The sequence below is a fragment of the Patagioenas fasciata genome, chromosome 2 (assembly GCF_037038585.1).
Source record: "Patagioenas fasciata isolate bPatFas1 chromosome 2, bPatFas1.hap1, whole genome shotgun sequence".
Taxonomy (NCBI): domain Eukaryota; kingdom Metazoa; phylum Chordata; class Aves; order Columbiformes; family Columbidae; genus Patagioenas; species Patagioenas fasciata.
Genome location: NC_092521.1, coordinates 40,851,964 through 40,871,737, shown reverse-complemented (window position 1 = coordinate 40,871,737; position 19,774 = coordinate 40,851,964). Strand labels below are relative to the sequence as shown.

The following is a 19,774-nucleotide window of genomic DNA, read 5'->3' as shown; positions in this document are numbered from 1 at the left end:
TACGTGTGTACCAATGGTTGTGCAAATCATGAAAGACTAGTAGGGTAGCAAAGAAAAAACACAGTAATCAATGTCTGATGTGTCATGTATCAAATCAGCAACATGCTTTACTAATATTTGGTTTTAATTCTGCTCAGCAGAAGGTGTTTAATGTTCCTCTGTTTCCAATCACGGTATTTGGCTCCAGAATGTAAATTTGCATCGTGTGGGGTCTTAAATTAACAATTACTGCTGCTGTTTTGTTTCAGGACAAAAATAGTAAGTCTGAGACTATGCATGGCTACTTTAATGGTAAAAATCCATTCCCAGAATGTAGGAATTGTTTCAGAAGCCATTTCTGTCAGCTGAGGAAACTGGGAACTTGAAATTCTAGATATGCTGTAGTATGAAATTAAAGGCAGCAAAACTGTGTTTGCCATGCCAAGGACTAACACCAGGAGCATTGAAAGCCGTGCAAGTGATCTGTGTTAGTTTTTGTGGTCACAAGTTAACTGACACTGATTTCACCCTCATGTTTCATATTTTTACCTTCCTGATGTCACACCATATGGGATTCATTTCTGCTTTCTTAAAAAGGGAATTCAATGTTTGGTGTTTGTACAGATGCTCCAGGAGGTCTGTAGTTTTGTGGGAAATATATTGCTCATTTCACAAACCACAAAGACTGGATCCTTGATTTATGATGAAAGCAGCATTTGGTCCTGGCTGCAGCCCTCCCTTCTTATTAGCTTTGAGGATATCCTGAAACCACTCCAGATCAGTGATGAGCTGGTGCTGATGAGTGAGGGACATCTTCACTGGAGGGACTTGATTCCCCAGCAGTGATGGGGACAGAGGGCTGGCAAGGCAGCTGACCCTGAGGAGAGGTTACCTGAACACAGCAGATGCGGGCAGATGAAAAACGGGCATCATGTGTCCTCACTCGAGGTTTGGCACCTTGTTTGCTATATCTCTTTTTTTTATCTGATTTAGGCAGCTTGGCGCTGTGACATTCAAGTTCAGTTTCTCTAGATACACCTACTTTAAAAGTTTGCTGATACTAATCTCTAAAGTAACAATTTATTGAGGCAAAGCAGTAGCTACAAGCCTGGGATACTTGTATCCAAGTTCTGAATTTGGAAGAAATTTCCCTTGTTACTTTGATCAATCATACTCAATCCTTTATTTAATGCCCTCTTTGGAGAAATTGCTTTGTTTACAGGAGATGGAGGACCTACTGATGTGGCTGCGTCTCACAGGTCTAAGAGGAGAGCAGATACATGGCAGTGGTGAGGTAGTCTGATACTATAAGGGCGAATAGAGAAATTATTTTAGCAAACTTTCTAGGCAATGGTATAAGGTACTTTTGAGAACACAGTGCCCTGGTTTCAGCTGGGATAGAGTTAATTTTCTTTCTAGTAGCTGGCATAGTGCTATGGTTTGGATTTAGTATTGGAAGAATGTTAATAGTACACTGATATTTTCGTTGTTGCTGGTTAGTCAAGGACTTTTCCAGCTTCGCCAGGTGCACAAGAAGCCAGGAGGGAGCAAAGCCAGGACACAGGGTTGAGAGCATCCCTAGTTCAGGAATCCCCAGGGTCAAACCTATTGCATATCTTGACACACAAACAGCACATGAAAGCACGCTGAAGCGATGCCAAAAGGACTGGATCTACTGAGGAGGCTACAGCAAACCTCAGCGCTTGTTCAACTGACTGGCTGGTGTTTCTGCTTGACTGGATTTCCTCCACTGTTTTCCTCTTGAAAATGTGTGGGTTTCAAAGGGTGTTATCTCTCTGCGATGTCCTCCTGCCAACCATCCCAGTGCCAGCTCCTCCACTGCTGACCTGCTAGGGGCTCAATGGACAGTCTACCTCAGACAGGGAGGCTGCAGGAGAGAGGAGAGAACATATCTCTCGACTGCAACCCAAAAGTGGCCTGGGTTGGGGGGAGCTTTGTTTCACGAGAAGTTTCGCTGGGTGATACCCTTCTCCACTGCACCCTTACGCTGGCTCTGTTTCTTCTGCAGGATGTAGGAGCTGCGAGGGAGGTAGTGAGCACTTGATGTGTCTCTCCTTTTACCTCTAACCCTTCTCTGCCCTTGTCATCTATTTCAGCTTCACAACCCACTGTTCGGTGCCCCTTCCCTGTTCCGAACACCTTTTCCTCTCTGCTCTTTTCCTAGTAATTTCATTTCTCCTCTATCTCCCTGTGTCTTGCCATTTCTCACTCGTCTCTGTCCCCAGAATCCAAATTCCAGGTTTTTGTTGGTTATTTGGTGTGGTTTTTTGTTTGGTTGGTTTGGTTTGGTTTTGTGTTTATTTGGATTTGATTTGCATTGTTTTGTTTTGTTTTTCCTGGAGCTGGGATGCCTCAACCCTCTCTGCACTGCAGCCATCTCCACTTGATTGAATGCATTGGTTGTGACTCGATACAGCTTTTTTTTTCTTTAAGACAGTGAGGTTTTTACAGTTTCTTAAAAGTTGAGTCCAGGAAGAATTTTCACCATCATCATACCTTCATCAGGGCCCTCAGGTGTGTGAAAACCATTCAGTGTGCTGAGTCTGGACAGTCTGACTTCTTAAAATTGTGTTCCTAAGAACATTGTTTAGTGAAGAACCATTAAATTAAATGTCAGTAATATGAAAGCACACTTTGAGCATCAAAGTTGGACATTAAATAAAAGTTTGGATCCTGATTAATAGGTAGCTAACTGGATATTCATCTTCAGCCAAACAGGTTGTGGACAGTTTGTGAAGATCTGTAGTTCTAGCACATGGATTATGTGTGCATGTATTTCCAATACAGCAATTAAGAGGAAAATATACTCAGTGTATTCTAACAGCTAACACCTAAAGCACTCCTTTCATTTTCTTTCTTGACTTCTAACACCACTTATATTTAGACTTGAGGTCAGAGAAAAGGGGAATGAACTATCCTGTGGTATGGGAAAATGTCTTCTTATCTAGAGAAAAACACAGCTGTACCAGTCAAAAATAAAAGATAGCATTCATGGAGTTGCTCTGAAGGCTGCAGTGCCCTGGAACATTGCTGTAAATCACATGTGGATTGTTTTTGTTGATGTTATTATTTTAAAAAGAACAGATTTGTTTTTACATAGTCCAAACCTTTATGGTGTGTTTAATTAAGAAAAAATAACTGGCCAATATTTTATATATGTAAAGTTTCAATGGTTAGAAATGGTTAACTCAGAACAGTGATGGTATAGAAATTACTTTTAAGTAGCCATGCTGACCTTACTGCAGTAATATCTCATGTTACAGAAAAGGATGTTTAATTCAAAGAGTTCTGACAAACAAGGCACCACAGATAATCAAAGGAGTGGCTCAAAGTCCTCAGTTGTCAGAATTAGGCCACTCTATTGTACTGTTTTTCTAATGGTATTGGTTTTAGCATACTCGGTTTTTAATTGTGTCTTCTGTACTGGCTATTAAAGGTCGTGGTGTAGGCTCTTAATATCAGTAAAAGGCATTCATTGACTGTATTTTAATATTTATTTCTAGAAATGAAAGGGTTGTGTTTGTGTATAGAGTTTATTAAAAATAATTTTCCATATAACAAGAGTAAGCTGTTAACCTGACAGAAAAAGCAGTTAAATATGCATCATTTATATGACTTTCTGTTTTCTTGCTTGTAAAAATTGCTAAGCATTATAAGTAATATTCCATATACTTGTGCACTATTTCTTTCAAATATATTTTCATGAAGGGTAAGAAACTTGAGAAATATGCTATTAAGCTTTGTTTTGAAACTTTGAAGATACATTTTTTAAAAAGTCTCTCTTAGTAATTAAATCTCTGACTAAAGCAAAGGAAATTTTAACTATGGGTTTTTTTTCCACTTATAACAGCTCTTTATGGTTTTTGGTTTTTTCATAGCATAAACTATTGGGATTATTTCTCTTTTCTATGCTATATTTGTTTACTTTCAGTCTGGAGTTTCTGGAGTTCTGCAGTAATTGCAAGGGAATGTCTAACTGCAGCTATTTTCCTTGTGGGTTTGTTGTTATTTCTCAAAAAAAAAATCTGTTTATAGCCATGATACTATGTTCCTTTAGCCTATTTCTCATTGTAAACAGTTTTAGAAAACTTTTCTCAATAATTAAGCGTCTAAACATGGCAACTTGAGATTTCAGGGCTTTTGGCCTCTTATGATAGAGTCTGGTAATTTTTTTCCTTCCCCACAAAAACAAGCTGGCAGCAGCAGCAGGTATCCATTTATGTCCATGAGATCAGAGAGTGCTGCACTCTGAGAAATGGGATATGGATGAAATCCCCAATCCCCAAACTGGGGCAGGTTTCCTGAGGAAGAACCCAGTTGGCAGAATATTGAGTGGATCTTCTGATTTCAGCTGAAATGTCCTACTTTCTAGAAATTACTTAATTGTACTAGATAGAACAGGGTTAGTGATGCATTTTCCTTGCCAGGTAGCCTATGTGAGCTTTTTTACTCTCCCTTAGTTTAAGGAAAGCTTGCAAATATTTATTTTTCAAAAATGGAAACCTTTGAAAAGAAGTGCAGACTAGGGATCTGTCTCTACATACGGTGTAGTCTCATACTTTGAGCGTCTACCCTGAAGGCCTGCTTCCAGTCTGCACTCCAAGTCAAGCAGAGGATGTCATCTTCATTATCCCTGACTGCACTTTTAGGGCCAATAGATACCTGCCAGATAATCATAGAATCATAGAAGGTCCTGCGTTAGAAGGGACGCATAAGGATCATTGAGTCCAACTCCTGTCCCTGCATATGACAACTCCACAGTTCACACCATGTGTCCAAGGGCATTGTCCAGTCTCTTCTTGAACACTGTCAGGCTTGGGGCTGTGACACATCCCTGGGGAGCCTGTTCCAGTGCTCCATCACCCTCTGGGTGAAGAACCTTTTCCTACTGTCCAACCTAAACGTCCCCTGGCACATCTTCCTGACATTCCCTTGGGTTCTGTCATTGGTTGCCAAAGAGTTCAACGCCTGTCCCTTCTCCTCCCCTTGTGAGGAAGCTGTAGACCGTGATGAGGTTTCCTCTTCATGTCCTCTTCTCCAGACTGAAGTGACTTTAGCCACTCCTCATACGGCTTCCTCTCCAAACCCTTCGCCAACTTTGTAGCCCTCTTCTGGACACTCTTTAGCAGTTTAAGATCTTTTATCCTGTGGTGCCCAGAACTGCACACAGTACTAAAGGTGAGGCCGCACCAGTGCAGAGCAGAGTGGGACAATCACCTCCCTCACCCGACTGGCAATGCTGTGCTTGATGCACCCCAGGACATGGTTGGCCCTCTTGTTGATGAGATGTTGTGAATGAGCAAGATGGATACGGAAATCTCTGGTTCCTGTACAGCCTGGGAATTAGCCATCAGGCTTAGCTGTGTGCATGCCTGTTGGTAGAAACATCAGAGCTGCACCTATGCCTATGGGCCTCTTCCCCTGAACATCCCGCCTGTCTTATGTTCTCATGTTTCTTCTAGATTTCTAACAGTTCCTCTCCATGGAGGTTTAATGTGGGAGATGGGGAACCATGGAAATCAAATATGGGAGATGGGTAAAGCGTCCAGGTTTTGATCTGGTTTGGTGTTCAGAACATAGCTAGGGTATTGTATCCAGACAGAAGAGCTCAGAAGTGATTCTCAATTCATTAGTTTAAGCAAAAAAAAGTACTGGCAGAAGCACATATGCTTCAAGGCAAGATATCAACTACCCAAGATTTTTATGAACACTGCCATCACTTAAGTGGTGAACACTGAGACTCCGTTTCCCTACAGAATCTGTCACCCTAGATGTGTATGCTTCAGCGTTCATTAGTTTTGAGTGCTCAGCCTAAGGTTGCTTTAAGAGGTTTGCATGAAGCAAGGGGCCAAATCCCAAAGGGAAACCACATTGCCTTGCTGCAGTAGCTATGAAGAAACGTACTGAAGTCACCTCGTTGTGGGTCCTCAGATCTTTGACTCCAAGGGCCGTGTTGGGAGACATGCTGCACATTTAATATAAACGTTTATTTTCACTTTATCAATTAAAATCTGACTTGATTTCTTAGTATTTCCAAGTTCACATGCAGTCGTTCTTCCAAGCCAACTTGATATATGTTTTAGGTGTCACGCCGTAGCATAAGTTTAAGCCAAGTCTGATCCCATAGTTGCAATGGCGATGACAAGTGTGCTGCAGTAGAATGCTTTAACATTCGTACAAATTTCCAAACAGTTGAAGGATTTAGGACTGTGTTTAATTTATCTCAGTGTGCCAAATGGCCCAGAACTGGCATTTGGAAAATACTGCTATCAAAATGTATTTTCCATAGCTGAGTTAATTGTAATTAAGTTTTTTGGTGAGCGATGCTGAACTGTTCCTGAACTGTTTCCCAGCTGCCTAATTACTGATTACACTTGTGCTTCTGTTGTTCTGTGCAGGGCAGGGGATCAGACTTTGCTGTGTGGTCAGGGGCCACAGGGGTGACTGATGTGTGGAGTCTGCAAATCCTGCTAGTGAGGTGGTGGTGTATCCGTGGGGTAATACTAGAAGAAGAGTGCTTTGCAGGTGTAACTTCACATTGTTGCAGACAGAAAATTCTGATTTCCTTCTTCACTAATGCATATGATTTCTACTGAACTTATCACTGCAAAGGTTTGAGTAGCTTAAAATACATCCCACTCTTAAAATGGACTTGTTAAGAATTACCACAGATTTGAGAAGTGAACTAAGATGGATAGTGTTACATTTAAAACATTTTTGCTGAGCTTCGTAATTAAAACGGTTTTGTTTTTCTGCCTCCCTCTGTTTTTTCCCAGTGCTCAGCAATAACCCCCCAATTAATATTTTTTTACATGTTGAAAATATTAACACTAGGAAAAAAAGTCATTTTAAGGATGGTGAATTCAAGCATGTCTGTGAAGGACATCTGCCAGGAGCAAGGAGACGATGTGCTGGCTCTTCCTGTGAGTAGAGGAGAAGAAAGGAAAAGCGTAGTCCAGATAGCACTGCTCTTTCAACCAGAGCAGAGCAGGAGTTACTGCATCTTGCAAAAATGGGATGATGCAATGGGGAAATGGTTTGAAGATGAGGTGGTGGAGAAGCAGAGAAAAAAAATCTCCCTTTTCTCAGAGAAGAGGGACCAAACAGCTGGGACCCGCTGCAGCAGGGGCATGTCACGGGGTCTGATGAAACTCCGAAATGCAACAGAGCACCAGGACCAGGTATCCTGCATTTAGAAATCAATGCAATCCCCCTCTTCAAAAGTGCAGACGGGGTCATGGGGAAATTACATGGGCCCGGGAAACCCCAAGGTAAATTGGGAATTGTGATCTTTTAAGGAGGAGGCTATAAGTTTAAACGTGGTGGTTATGGAGAGTTGAAGAATTAAAAGATTAAAAGGGTAGAAGTGTTTTGAACTTGGGATCGTTGCCACTGGCTGATGAATGAGCAGTGAAGGTGTTTTCTAAAGCTTTGCAAAGTGTTTAGAGAATCATTCTCATAAAATGCACACTGAAATAGAGTTATTCACATAAAACTAGAGCTACAAAGGTAATAACAAGTTACATTCCTTACTGTACTTTTTTAGGCCCTTTCCTGATTTTTTTTTGTTTAAATGAGAGGCTGAAATTATTCGAAAGAGTGCAGTATGTTGTAGGCAACACAGGGGTCCAAAGAAAACAACTGATTTCCATTACAGCTTTTACAAACACAGCATGCAATATTGGTCTAAATAATGAGACAACTTATGGTTTTTTTTACTATCTAGTTGGAAGAGAGAGAAATCTCACATCTGAGCTTTCTTGTTCTTTGTGCAGCTGTCTGTGCATTTTGAAAGAAATCAGTTTTCATGTTTGGGAGCCATCTATAGGGCAGTACTTACCCAGAAGCAAATCTCACTGAGAATGGATTCTCACTGCTGGGTGGGAAATGTAACAGTGCTGGATTTCAGAGCTAAAAAGAAGGAAAATGCTTTCTGAAGGTTTTTTTTTTTCAAAGAGGTATCTATCGAGTTCCCAGTGAGCACTAAGCATACATTGCAGGGGAAGTATGTAAGTAAGTAGAGCGGCTAAGTTACTTTCCTGCTTTCTAGGCATTTGTACCTCTGTGGATTTTCCAGAAGCTGTTTTCTCCCAACAGTGTTAGCATTTCTGCTTACAGCATCATCCTGCTTTAAACGTCATCATTTTAACTACATAGTGAAATACAAAGGTAGCCAAGTGATGGCAGTTTTGTTTGTGGAGAGTTTTATCTTCAAATCTTTGAGTGTGATGAAAGAGCAAAGCAGAGTTAGCCTAAATATATCAACCCTTTGCACATTCGTCTGTGCAAGTTATTACAAATGTAATGCTAGTTGTATGTAGGGTTTTGGATTTGGTTTTGTTTTTTGTTTTTTTTTTTTTTTTGTTGAAGTAACACATCAGCAGTGAAAAGTGGCCGCCTTTGCCAAAGTCATTGCCTTCACATGTGGTGGAGAATGTCCCACATCTACATAATTCTGCCACTCCTGGGTTTAGGTCACTGTAGTTCACGTCTTTTAGGACCTTTTGAAGTCTTAAATGTCTGCTTGAACAGATGTTGCTCTTCGGTTACTGTTTGCTGTTTCACATTTTAGGGGGGAGCAGAGCTGAAAATCAGCAGTTTCATTAGTATTTTGAGTCATGGCAGATCTGAAAGATTGTTCTGTATCATTATGCTTTATCTTGACAGTTAGTGTTATGTGAGACCAAGTCTACATCCATACACATTTATCTAAAATTGGTTTCAAAAATGAAATATTGCTGCCATTCTGGATGTGGATTATCTTTTGTCAATTTAAGCCTAATTTAGTTAGGCGTGGCCTATATTTTTAAACCTAGGAACATAGAAGTGTGAAGTTTACAATGATAATTATCCACAGAAGAACATATATCAGGTTTAGACATATACATTAGTATATGTTAGTGCATAGACCTGTGGCAAGTTATTCTCAGTGAAGCTCTCATTTATGGGCTTTGCAGGGACTGTTAACAAAGCAGCATCTTCGTAATGGGACCAGCAGCTCTAAAGTGCACCCAGTTAGCAGAACCTGACATTTTCCATCTTTATCCTGTGTTCCTGTGCAAGTCTTGTTTTGTGATATCTTTGAGGCCTATTGAGATCACCTGTTGATTACTTAGGGTGGAATTTATGTGATGTTTATGGTTCATCTGGAGGTATTGGTAGTTATATTTTGCCATCTGGAAAATAAAATTGACACGGGCCTTTAAATATCAAGGAAAGCAGAGTAAAGACGGTCAGCCTTCAGTATATTTATCCACTGTGCTTCATCCTACCTCCTGTACAATCCCTTCATCCCTTGTCCCAGAGGGATGGATTGAGAGCACGAGCTTCATCGTAGCTTTGTCAGCTGAAGCTGTGTCCTCGCCCAAGTCAAGAGCAGAAATTCCACTCATTTGGGCCAGATTTTTACTGTCCATTTTTACTGCTTTGTTGCAACTTGGATACCGTTAAAATATGTAGTAGTCTTCTGTGGATATTTGGCTGAAACTTGGCCAAGGTGTCAGGGCTACAGGGCGACACAGAATCAGGGAGGGAAGCACGTTTGCTGTCAGTTGGCATCATTCAGTCTGTGTTTAGAATGATGCTTTAGGTACAAGAGATGAAATGAACTTGAGTATTGAACAATAGCATTGTATTAATAGCGGTAGAAATAAATACTTACCAGAATGTGGCCAGTTCATAATTTTTTAAAAAAATATCAGACAACCGCATATTTATAATATATGAAACTGTCATTCCAAAGTTTCTGCATAGTTCATCTCCTCCTACTGTCTTGGCTTTAAATCAATGCAAGAATGTTTTATAGATAATTTATTTATAGTTAATGTTAGTTGTATAACTATTGCTACTGTAGGCTGTATTGTGATCCCCTAAATCATGCAGATAGTGCATTATTTAAAAGTGAATACCTGAAAAACATGTTGCAGACCTAAGAGTGATTACAGCATGATGCCTTGAATGAATAAATGCTTTGGATCTCGGCCTCTGTTGCAAAGGAATCCTGAATCAAAGTTTCTGGCTGAAAATGCAGCTTTAAAAAAGCCAAAACCCGTTGCCCCTTTGTCCGTTTTGTGTATCCTACGCAGCAGGTCTGCCGCAGTTGCTGGGTGTTAGAGGGGCTCGGTTAGCGAGATCTGTAAGAAAGGTTTCATTAATGTATGCATAGTATATATTTGAACGTGTGCATAAGTTTTTATCTTTGGTTTTGTTCAAATAATCTCTTCAGTCTAGTAGTTGTTGTAAGGAAGAGCAATAACAGAAATCAGAAGTGAATCCTGAAAAACCCAATTCAGTCCATGGAAGAATTACATCTACAGAGTAGAAAATTGATGTAAATAGAGTAAAAGTACCACTTCTTAGGTCCTTAAGTATATTTCTTACATTTTCTGGGAGTGGATGAAGAAAACCTATTTGCCTTTGAATTTCTATAGTGCAAAATTGGTACCAGAGCTTTCTGCAACAGGAAATTCAGATGCCTAAGCAGTGAGTTTCTTTGGAGTTTAAGCCAGAAGAAAGCCATTTCTATACCTCTGTTGCTACAATGATGATTTTCACAACTGGAAACTAAGTGGCACGGTTTTGTCTTCCCAAGATCAGACTGTGCTGCTGCTGCTCAGCCTTTTTCTCTACCATTGAAATTAATAAGTTGCAGGGCTCTCCAGTGCTGCTGTTGTGTTTCAGTTGCCCGTGGACAGCAGAGGCTGGTAGGAATTGCGCTCACTTTCCCAGCTAGCAGCAGAATTAGGCTGCAGCCATCACCAGCACAGGCAAGAGAAGTTGTTTCATTAGCACTTTACATTCATCTGCCTCTCTTTCATCCCACTGTTTTTTCCTAACAATATCTGGTTAATGAATTTTAGCTCTCTCAGGTAGGACTACTGAGTAAACTTTCCAGTGATATTTAAATGCTGCATCTGGGTGAAATGGAGCAATTTTAACAACTCACAGAAATGTAGTTAATCCCTTTTTATAGCTGCATTTACCTTAATTTATACAAGCAGCCCCACAGGTACGAAACCTCCATGTTGAGCCATGTAACCACGTGGCTGGTTACTCCCCCAGCTCTCTGTGTCTACCGTGGCTCAGGACATATCTGCCTGGTTCCTCACCAGGTCTTTGCTTTTCTTTTTAGGCGTGCTTGAAGCTCATTGCCAGCCACAGCATATTTCCCTTGACTTCAGGGCACTTGGGCCCCACAGGTGCTTGCAAACAAGCAGTCTTGTTCTCTTGGGTGAACATGCATCCACAGTGATTTTTTTTTTCTTCTTATTTTCCTTTTGAGTGTTGTGTTGAAGCCAACGTGGATGCTCAGCCTCCTATGTGATGCTTGCTGGCATTGACCAAGGCAGTCGTGAGTGAGGAAGTTGTTAAGTGCTGGGGAAAGACTTCCAAAAACAGCCTCGAGTCCCGTGCCTTGGTTCCCACAGCCCTGATCTGTGCTGTTTGCTGGGAGGAGAATGGAGTTGGCAGCTGTCCTCTAGGGCAGGACTGTGGTGGCCTTTAGTGACAAGGGCCCAGAAGGAAAAGGAAAGTTGTGGTCTCGCTTATTCCATTGGTGTTAACTCAGTTGGTTGACCATGTTTAGTACAAAGAATTGAGGTTTTGGTTGGTTGGGGGTTTTCTTCCTCCTGACATGACCCTTGCTCTCACATAGGTTTGATTTCTGCACACAAGTGTCAAATATACACACCAAGGGAATATTTTTACAAGCAGTTAGCCATCAAGGTCTGAGCTGATGATGTAGAAAGATTTGATTTGTGTGTACGGAAGAGAAATGTGTGTGTGCAGATACGTGATGGAATTGCCTTCAGCACATTTGGAAATGTGATACTTAATTTCAAAACAGTACCAATAAATATGTTGATTCAAATGAGGAAAGTGAGCTTTTTCTCTTTCAGAAAGACTTAGTTAAAATTCAGGAAGTCAAACTGCTGAGGAGTTAACGCTAGGATTTATAAAACAACATTGAAAGGGAAGCTTAATTAACATTTCACTACCCTTTCAATTGCACTGAATGCATGTCTGGTTTATCACCCTCCTAAATATGTTAGTTTATATTTGAAGAATGCTTGTGACAGTGAGCCTTCAGGAGAAAGCTCAGCTTTTTCCTATAATCTTATTATAGCATGGTTATATTTTATTTACTTGCTTTGACCTTGAATGATTTAGAGGGAATATTCAATGTAAATATAATGTATTTCTGGGAATCAGTACTTGAGGTAGTTTTCTTTTTACTGTTAATGTACCTGTAGCTGGAATTTAAAGGGGTTTGTGGGGTTTTTTTTTGCTCCAAACAATATCTTTACGGTGTGCCCTGTATCAGTAAGTTAGGTATTGACGGATGAGCACACACAGCGTGGCAGCGCACATGAAAGCTCATCATCCCTGGGAAGGATGCTGCTCGGCATTCCTTAGGATGGGTGAAGAAGTAGCAGCTGCTTTTCTTTCCTTCCCTGAAGAGCACAACGATAACAGAAACAGGATATTAAAAAGGACAGTATAGATTAATGGGGCAGTAATAAAACAAATTGGACCCATTAGCTAAATCAGTGCTTGAAAAGTAGATTCTGTGATAAGTGCCCTTCAGTTCCTTGTGTGGGAAAAATTGTTACAGCACTTGTAACATCGTCCATGGTGTTGGATTTAGCCAGTTGTGGCAATCTGAAGCAACAGGATCTTAAAATAGTTTAGATGAAAGTAAACTACATCTGCACTTAGTGCTTGGTAGAAAACTTGCATTATTTTATCCAAATGTGAAGACAAGTTATTTTCTTTCAAACCCAGTCAGAATGTTCTTGTATGCTCCCAAAATCTTTTGTCAAAAAACAGAGCCTTTTTTTGTTGTTCTGTTAAGCCAGTAAGGTGATCACGAGACCATGGAAATCCTTATTTTGTTGCTGGAGCACCTGTGCTTTGGGAACTACTGTTCAAACAGGCTATAAACTGGAATCAGTGGCTTTAGCAAGATCTCCTACTTTTTAATTGTTGATTTTATATTAGATTAATGATGAAATGCGTGCATTGCACTTAAAACACTACATGTCTCCGTTTGTTCTCTGCTTTTTAGACCAGAGAGTTTTCTGGAGCATTTAAGAACAAAGAAGAATACACTTAATTTCTTAGATTTACAGAATGTGTTGCCTATAAAAAGATTTGGGGTTTAGAGATAAAATATGTACACAAATCAACTAATCAAAGCCAAAGATATTAGCTCTCTCACTGATCTTCAGGAGACGGATAGATCTAATCCTATGAATTGGCACATTTTGTTCCATTTTGCTCCCCTTTCTTCCTCTGACTGTATCATGGTGGGGTTTGATTTTTTTCTTTTTTCTCCTTTCCAGTGTAATTATGTTAAATGTAAACTTAGACTCTAAGCAACGAGCAACACATTTCTTGTAAGACACCCAGATGTGCAGAGTAAGACGGGGGGACATGGGCGCCCCGAGTGCCACCTCCCCTGCGCCAGCAGCTCCGGTGGCTGCGTCCCAGGGCCCGGTGGTGGGAGAGGAGGGCCGGGAGGCGGCTGTTGCTATCGCTCTGATGTCAGGAGCTCTCGCTAACGTGTGGTTGGTTATTCTCTGCGTTTCAGATCGCTGCCGGTAGCGGAGCACAAAGGGAACGGCGAGACTCCCGCATCTCTCAGCAAGAAGAAAGGAGTCGGCGGAGCAGACAAATCTGGACTTGTGTCGGGTGGCCTTGCCCTACAAAGGCTGCCTTTGAAAGAGAAACGCGGCGTTATTTAATGAGCTGTGAGATGAGGCGCTGCTGCTAACGCTCAGATCCCAGGATTCATCGGCTATTCATTGTGCTTAATGTACATGTTTCTGCACCGTGCATTTAGGAGATCCCAGAGAAGAATCCAAAACGGCTGCGGGGGAAAGACCACCAAACATGCCTACAGAAACACTACCGACAGGTAGCATGGTGAAGCCGGTCAGCCCTGCCGTCACTTTCACGTCCGCTGTCCCTCTCCGCATCCTGAACAAAGGACCCGACTATTTTCGCAGGCAGGCGGAGCCGAATCCCAAAAGACTGAGCGCGGTGGAGAGGCTGGAAGCCGACAAGGCGAAATATGTCAAGAGCCAGGAGGTCATCAACGCCAAGCAGGAGCCTGTGAAGCCAGCGGTGCTGGCGAAGCCACCGGTCTGTCCTGCGGCCAAGCGAGCGCTGGGGAGCCCCACCTTGAAGGTCTTCAGCAACAATGCCAAGACCGAGAGCGGCGTCCAGAGAGAAAACCTGAAACTCGAGATTTTGAAGAACATCATCAACAGCTCTGAAGGCTCCAGCTCGGGTTCAGGGCATAAGCACGGTCCCCGAAACTGGCCGCCCCACAGAGCTGATTCGACAGAGCTGAACCGACACTCGTTTGCCGAATCTTTGAAGGTTTACCCCACGCAGGGCCGTAGCAGCCCACAGGAGAGCAGCTCCAACGTCAGCAGGAGGCTCTTGGATCAGTCGGCAGAGACTTTCTTGCACGTCTCTCACAGCTCCTCAGACATTAGGAAAGTAACTAGTGCAAAGCCCTTAAAAGCAATACCCTGCAGTAGTTCAGCCCCACCTCTGCCTCCAAAGCCCAAAATTGCTGCCATCGCCACCCTGAAATCCCCAGAGATTGAGGCAGTCGAGTCTGGATGCGGAGTTAGTAGAAGACCCTCCCTCCAGCGATCAAAATCAGACTTAAGCGACAGATACTTTCGTGTCGACGCAGATGTTGAACGATTCTTTAACTACTGCGGACTTGATCCTGAAGAGCTTGAAAACCTTGGCATGGAAAACTTTGCAAGGGCTAACTCTGATATTATATCCCTCAACTTTCGCAGTGCAAGCATGATTAGCTCAGACTGTGAACAGTCTCAGGACAGCAACAGTGACCTTAGAAATGATGACAGTGCCAATGACCGTGTGCCATACGGCATTTCTGCCATTGAAAGGAATGCCAGAATCATCAAGTGGTTATATAGCATCAAGCAAGCTAGAGAGTCACAGAAAGTGTCCCATGTGTGAGAGAAAAATCCACCGCAGAAAAAGCAAGGACTGTATCTTTGTCTGTGAATATTCAGTTGTGAAGGGTTGTGAAGTCTACTTGAAGTCTTGTACACTTCTCAAATCTCTTTGTGTTGCTTGTTGTGCAATGTTACCAAGTTGCATGCCTGTCAACATGTGAGCTGACCTGGCTTCCACTTGAACAATAACCAACTACAAAGCCTGGCTGAGCATACACATAATCTGCCAAAAGTTTAAGACAAGAATCTAATTAGGGCTTCAGTATAATCAAAGTGTTTACATGGAAAGGTTTTATGACTTCTTTGGTATTTATGTGGTTCCTTGTGGATTTTATATGTCACTTTTTGTCTTAATATAGATGTTGTCAACCGACATTGCTAGCTGAAACAGAATCCCTTTGGGGAGAAGAAAAGCAAAATTGGCCAAAATAAGAGGTTTAGGCATGCGATGATAGGCAAAGCAGCCTTATATCTTGTAGAAAGTGCATTATTGGCACATGTAAAATTGTTTCTAAAAGGCAAAGAATGCTACGTTCTTAAATTATATATTGTTGTTAAACTATATATCCTTACTTGCAGTGAGGGACTGTTCAGTAAAGGTTTCTTTTTTCTCGGTAAGCTCCCTCAGTTTTACAGCAGAAGTAGTCTAGTGAATCTGCTTGACCTCTTACAAACTGAGTCTTGCATTTGGGTTTGTGTAGGCGTTTTAATGATTTTGTATTATCCCTGTTGAAAAAGTTTAAAGAAGATTGGAGTCAACACATGAAAGTGGCGTAGGTGCGGGATTTTTGTGGGGTTTGTTTTTATTCAAAGGTTCCTGGTCTTAAACTTTTGACAGGAATTATTAGATCCTATAGCTGATATTAAATGCCTTTATTAGTGAAACGTGTCATGACTACAAACTCCATGCTGTCTTTTAAGTTTTTTGCAGACCTATTTGAACATTTAATGAACAAAAATGGAAACACACAGCCATATCAATATAATGCCTCCTATTCAGAAGTAAATACACTCAGTAGCTGAACTATAACTGAAAAATTGTGATTATGTTGTCTTGCATATGTTATATATAAGGCTGTGAAAGTTTGTTACATACAGCTCTAGGAAACTGTAGAAACATGACAGTATGTAGCTTTTCTTTTTAATTTCCCCCCACTCCTCCTTATGATGGTTAGTGCTGCAGGTCAACCTGTTACAGATCATTTGACAATCTGTGTTTTCCCAGTGATTTAGTTAATTGTCATTTCAACTGACAGCGGTGGCGTGATAACAGAAACTTTGAAAGTACAGTGGTCTGCTTCATGATTATTGTATACATGCTTTGAAGTAAATTGCAGCACTAACTTATACTTCATCAGCTAATAGGAAACTTTTTTATTGTGTAAATGCTGTAAGACTTTGTATATACTTCAGTTGTTACGAAATCTTTAAAAGGAAGAGTGTTATGCTAATAAATAGCTCCTGGTGCAGGTATGGTAGGTTTTTTGTTCTTTTTTTTTAATTATTATCTTTTTAACTCCTCCCATTCTAAAAACTATATTGGGAACTCAATTGCAGTGTGTTTTAGTGCTGTAGAAGGTCTTGGTTAAACAATAGTTCCAGTAAAAAGGTTTCTTTTTACTAAAGTGCTTTTCAGAATATAATTTTTTATAAAGTAACTATAGCAGCATGATCTGTCTGAAGAACTAGAAGAAATTTTCAAGACTCCTAAAATAGCTTGCTTCTTCCTTACCTAGCAATGTTACTGTCCCCATTTATAGCATCTGTTCGTAATGAATCACTGCAGTCTTCTGAATTATTCTTCAGTAGTGCTTATTTATATATTTGAATATTAAAGATTTTTTACAGAGTCGGGTTCTATCTTTTCTCTAAGAAGCTTGTAGCCCAACTTCTTACCGATAGCCAGATTCAATGCAGGCGAGACTGGAAGCGAAGCCATGCAGTCATTTGTTGCCTCTGGATTTATCCTACATCAAGTTTTATACCATTGTTTTCCAAGTGATTGTTCATGGGGGGGAGAAAAAGGCACACATTCAGTTTCAGGAATCTACTCTTTGGTTTTTACAGTTGGCTTCACAACCTAAGACTACAACATTCCTAGTTCGGTCAAAAAAATGAGGAGCTATGTATTTCAGCTACAGGCACATTTGTGACATTTTAAGCTCCATGGGTTTCAGTTGGCATTGACATCACGCTGATTTTTCAAGCATATTTTTCCAATAGTAAGTTCTACTCAGTTCAGTGACTATTTTGCCAAGGAAAATAATGCTTAAGGGATTAAAGCCAAGTGTAATGCAGCTGTACAGCAATGAAATAAAGAAGTTAAAACCGAAATAAAAATGCACTCACATTGTTCTCTCTCAAATGTTTTAAAAATGGTGATAAACATGCTATCTCAACTGTTGTCAGCCAAAAACAGTAATAAAGAAACCTTTATGACTAGAAAATGGATTAGAGCATATGCTAGTATTCTGAATTTGTTTCCCAAGGTTTGTTAGGAAACCAGAGGCTCTTGAGAAATCAAATTCATTTCCTTTCAGTGCCACAAGGGGTTTAGGCTGGCGAGCTATCTGTAAGAGAGCATTTCCTCACCCGAGATCTTAGGCAGCACCTTTGACACTGCACAAGCTCTGACTCCGCTGTCCCTGCTGCTCACAATGTGCATGAGAATATGATTTTGCAGGACCCAGACCTTCACAGTCAACTGAACTTGCAGCTCTGGTGAGGTTGCAGTAATAGAAATCACAATATGTCCACAAGGCTTTGAACAAGCAGATAACAATTGCCTTCATTTGTCACTTTATTACGGTTTATGCAGATATGATTCGTTTATTTATGGTCTTGCTATAGTCTGTATGTTTGCATAAAAACCACATCATCGCTGTCAGATCTGTTTTCAAATGAGAATGACCGTTCTGCCTTTGCAGACCTGTCGAGAGGGTTCGTCATTCATCTCTGCTGTAAGAGATTCCTGAGTGCCGAACGCTGAATTTGGAGAGAGTTGTAACCAACTCAGACCAGTCCCCCATCAGGGACCTGTTCTAGTCTTGTTTCTGCTACCTCTCGCAGACATTTTCTCAGGTGCAAAGCACGCAGCAAGCATCTATGGAGGGAGATGGAAGTCTATGGCACCCTGTGAAAGCCAGTATGGAGCCCAGCGCTGCCAGTCCTGGCCCCAGAAGTGAAGGAAAACGCGGTAGTCACAGAAGTTCACAGTGGTTCTGTTATTTTCATTTGCCAGGGAGGGAAAGGAAAATGAAAATGATGTGACAGGGTACACTTTGAAATGTATGTACAGCTTTATGCAGGGATAAACCGTTTCTCTGAGCGAAAGAGCTGGGCAGCAAAGTAGAACTAGTGTTTTAATCACTTCATATTATGTAGTAACAATGTCGTGGAAGATGAGAGCTACAGGGTCTGTGCCACAAATTTACATTCAACAACTCCAAGTACTGAAATTTTCTTTTTTAGAAATCCTCTTTCTGCAGGGGAGAGCACTGCACTGTGAGCATCTGCAGCGAGTGACCAAGGGCTTTTGAAGGGTAAACACAGAATTATGATGCTTTTGGCAGAAATTCAAAAATCAAAAGACGTGCTCAGACAACAGAGCCGGTTGGTATTGCTGACTTATCTCTTTTTACAGCAGTTTATCCATCCACGGAGGCCATACGCATATGATTCCAGTCATTCAATGAAAAACAAAGTGCTTAATGGAGCTCTGCAGTACGGAGCTGAATAATTTCAGTCTGCAGGGAAACAGGAAAGGAGCTAAACCTTTAAAACAGTCTTCTTGATACCTATTGATTATGGGATGGTAATGTTTAGTACATTATATTCAGAGCTCACTTGTTCATTAAAAACTTTATTCAGCAGATTAGTCAAACCAATAAATCCGGGAAGTGCCAGTTTTCCATGGCTATAAAACTCGGGTTTTGTCTGATTAATGGTGCTACACCAGTAGCTGAGCACGTTAGGCTTAGAATGTAAGAGCATCTGGAGCTTTGTTCCCATAAACAGTAAGGGTCCATTGCATATTTTGGCAATGAATATAAATGCGGATATAGTGTAAGGTCCCATTGTGCTGTATGAGAGAATAAATTGGTCAAGGTGTTTTGTCCTGAATTCTAACATAACTCTATATTAAAATCCTTGTTACCAAGGCTTAGATGTTCACTGATACTCTGAATTCATCTGACATTCCTTGCTGTCAGCAGAAAGGCTCCAATAATCTGTCCTTGGAAATGTATCACCCATAGCTTAATAGGAAAGGCCATTAAAATTGTCTGTTCAGTGTAAAGACTTTTGTCTCCTGATGATGGCATCTGTTAGGTGAACTTCTAAATAAGCAAATTTTGGTCAGAAGCATTAACCCATAAACAACTTTTATTTTTCTCCCTGGAAGCCCAAGTGATGATCAAGAGCTTTGTCCTGGCACTTGTTACAGTTAGTACGTTGCTGTTAAAATACTCAGATGTTGCCCATTTGGGGTGTGGTGCAATCTGAAGTGGAGACACCTACACCACACCATCTGTCTTGCCCTGGTAGGTATGAACAGCCTTCAAGCACAGTTTGTATTTGATCACTTAAGAATTTGGTTGTGGCTGCCCATCAAAATTCAGTAATAATAAGTGGTGGCTTTTAAAAAAAAAAAAAAGTTTTCATGAAAAACAATCATTTATGTAACAAAAACTGTAGTCTCTTAAATGTCATTCTTCTAAATTTGAAGTAAACATCGTGATGGTCTTATGACAAGAGTAAGAGAGTGCTAG

The 19,774-nt window shown here is 40.9% G+C and overlaps 1 protein-coding gene across 6 annotated transcripts in view; it reads left to right on the top strand.

Annotated features, from left to right (window-relative positions):
* FAM110B (family with sequence similarity 110 member B) overlaps nucleotides 1-16,478 on the top strand; it is a 112,274-nt gene extending 95,796 nt beyond the window's left edge. For all 6 annotated transcript variants that reach the window (XM_065831839.2, XM_065831835.2, XM_065831837.2 and 3 more), the window contains one exon: nucleotides 13,592-16,478. In XM_065831839.2, coding sequence (XP_065687911.1) covers nucleotides 13,894-15,006 — 1,113 coding nt within the window. In that variant the 5' untranslated portion in view covers nucleotides 13,592-13,893 and the 3' untranslated portion in view covers nucleotides 15,007-16,478. The remainder of the gene's footprint in view (nucleotides 1-13,591) is intronic.
* Nucleotides 16,479-19,774: the final 3,296 nt, after the last annotated feature.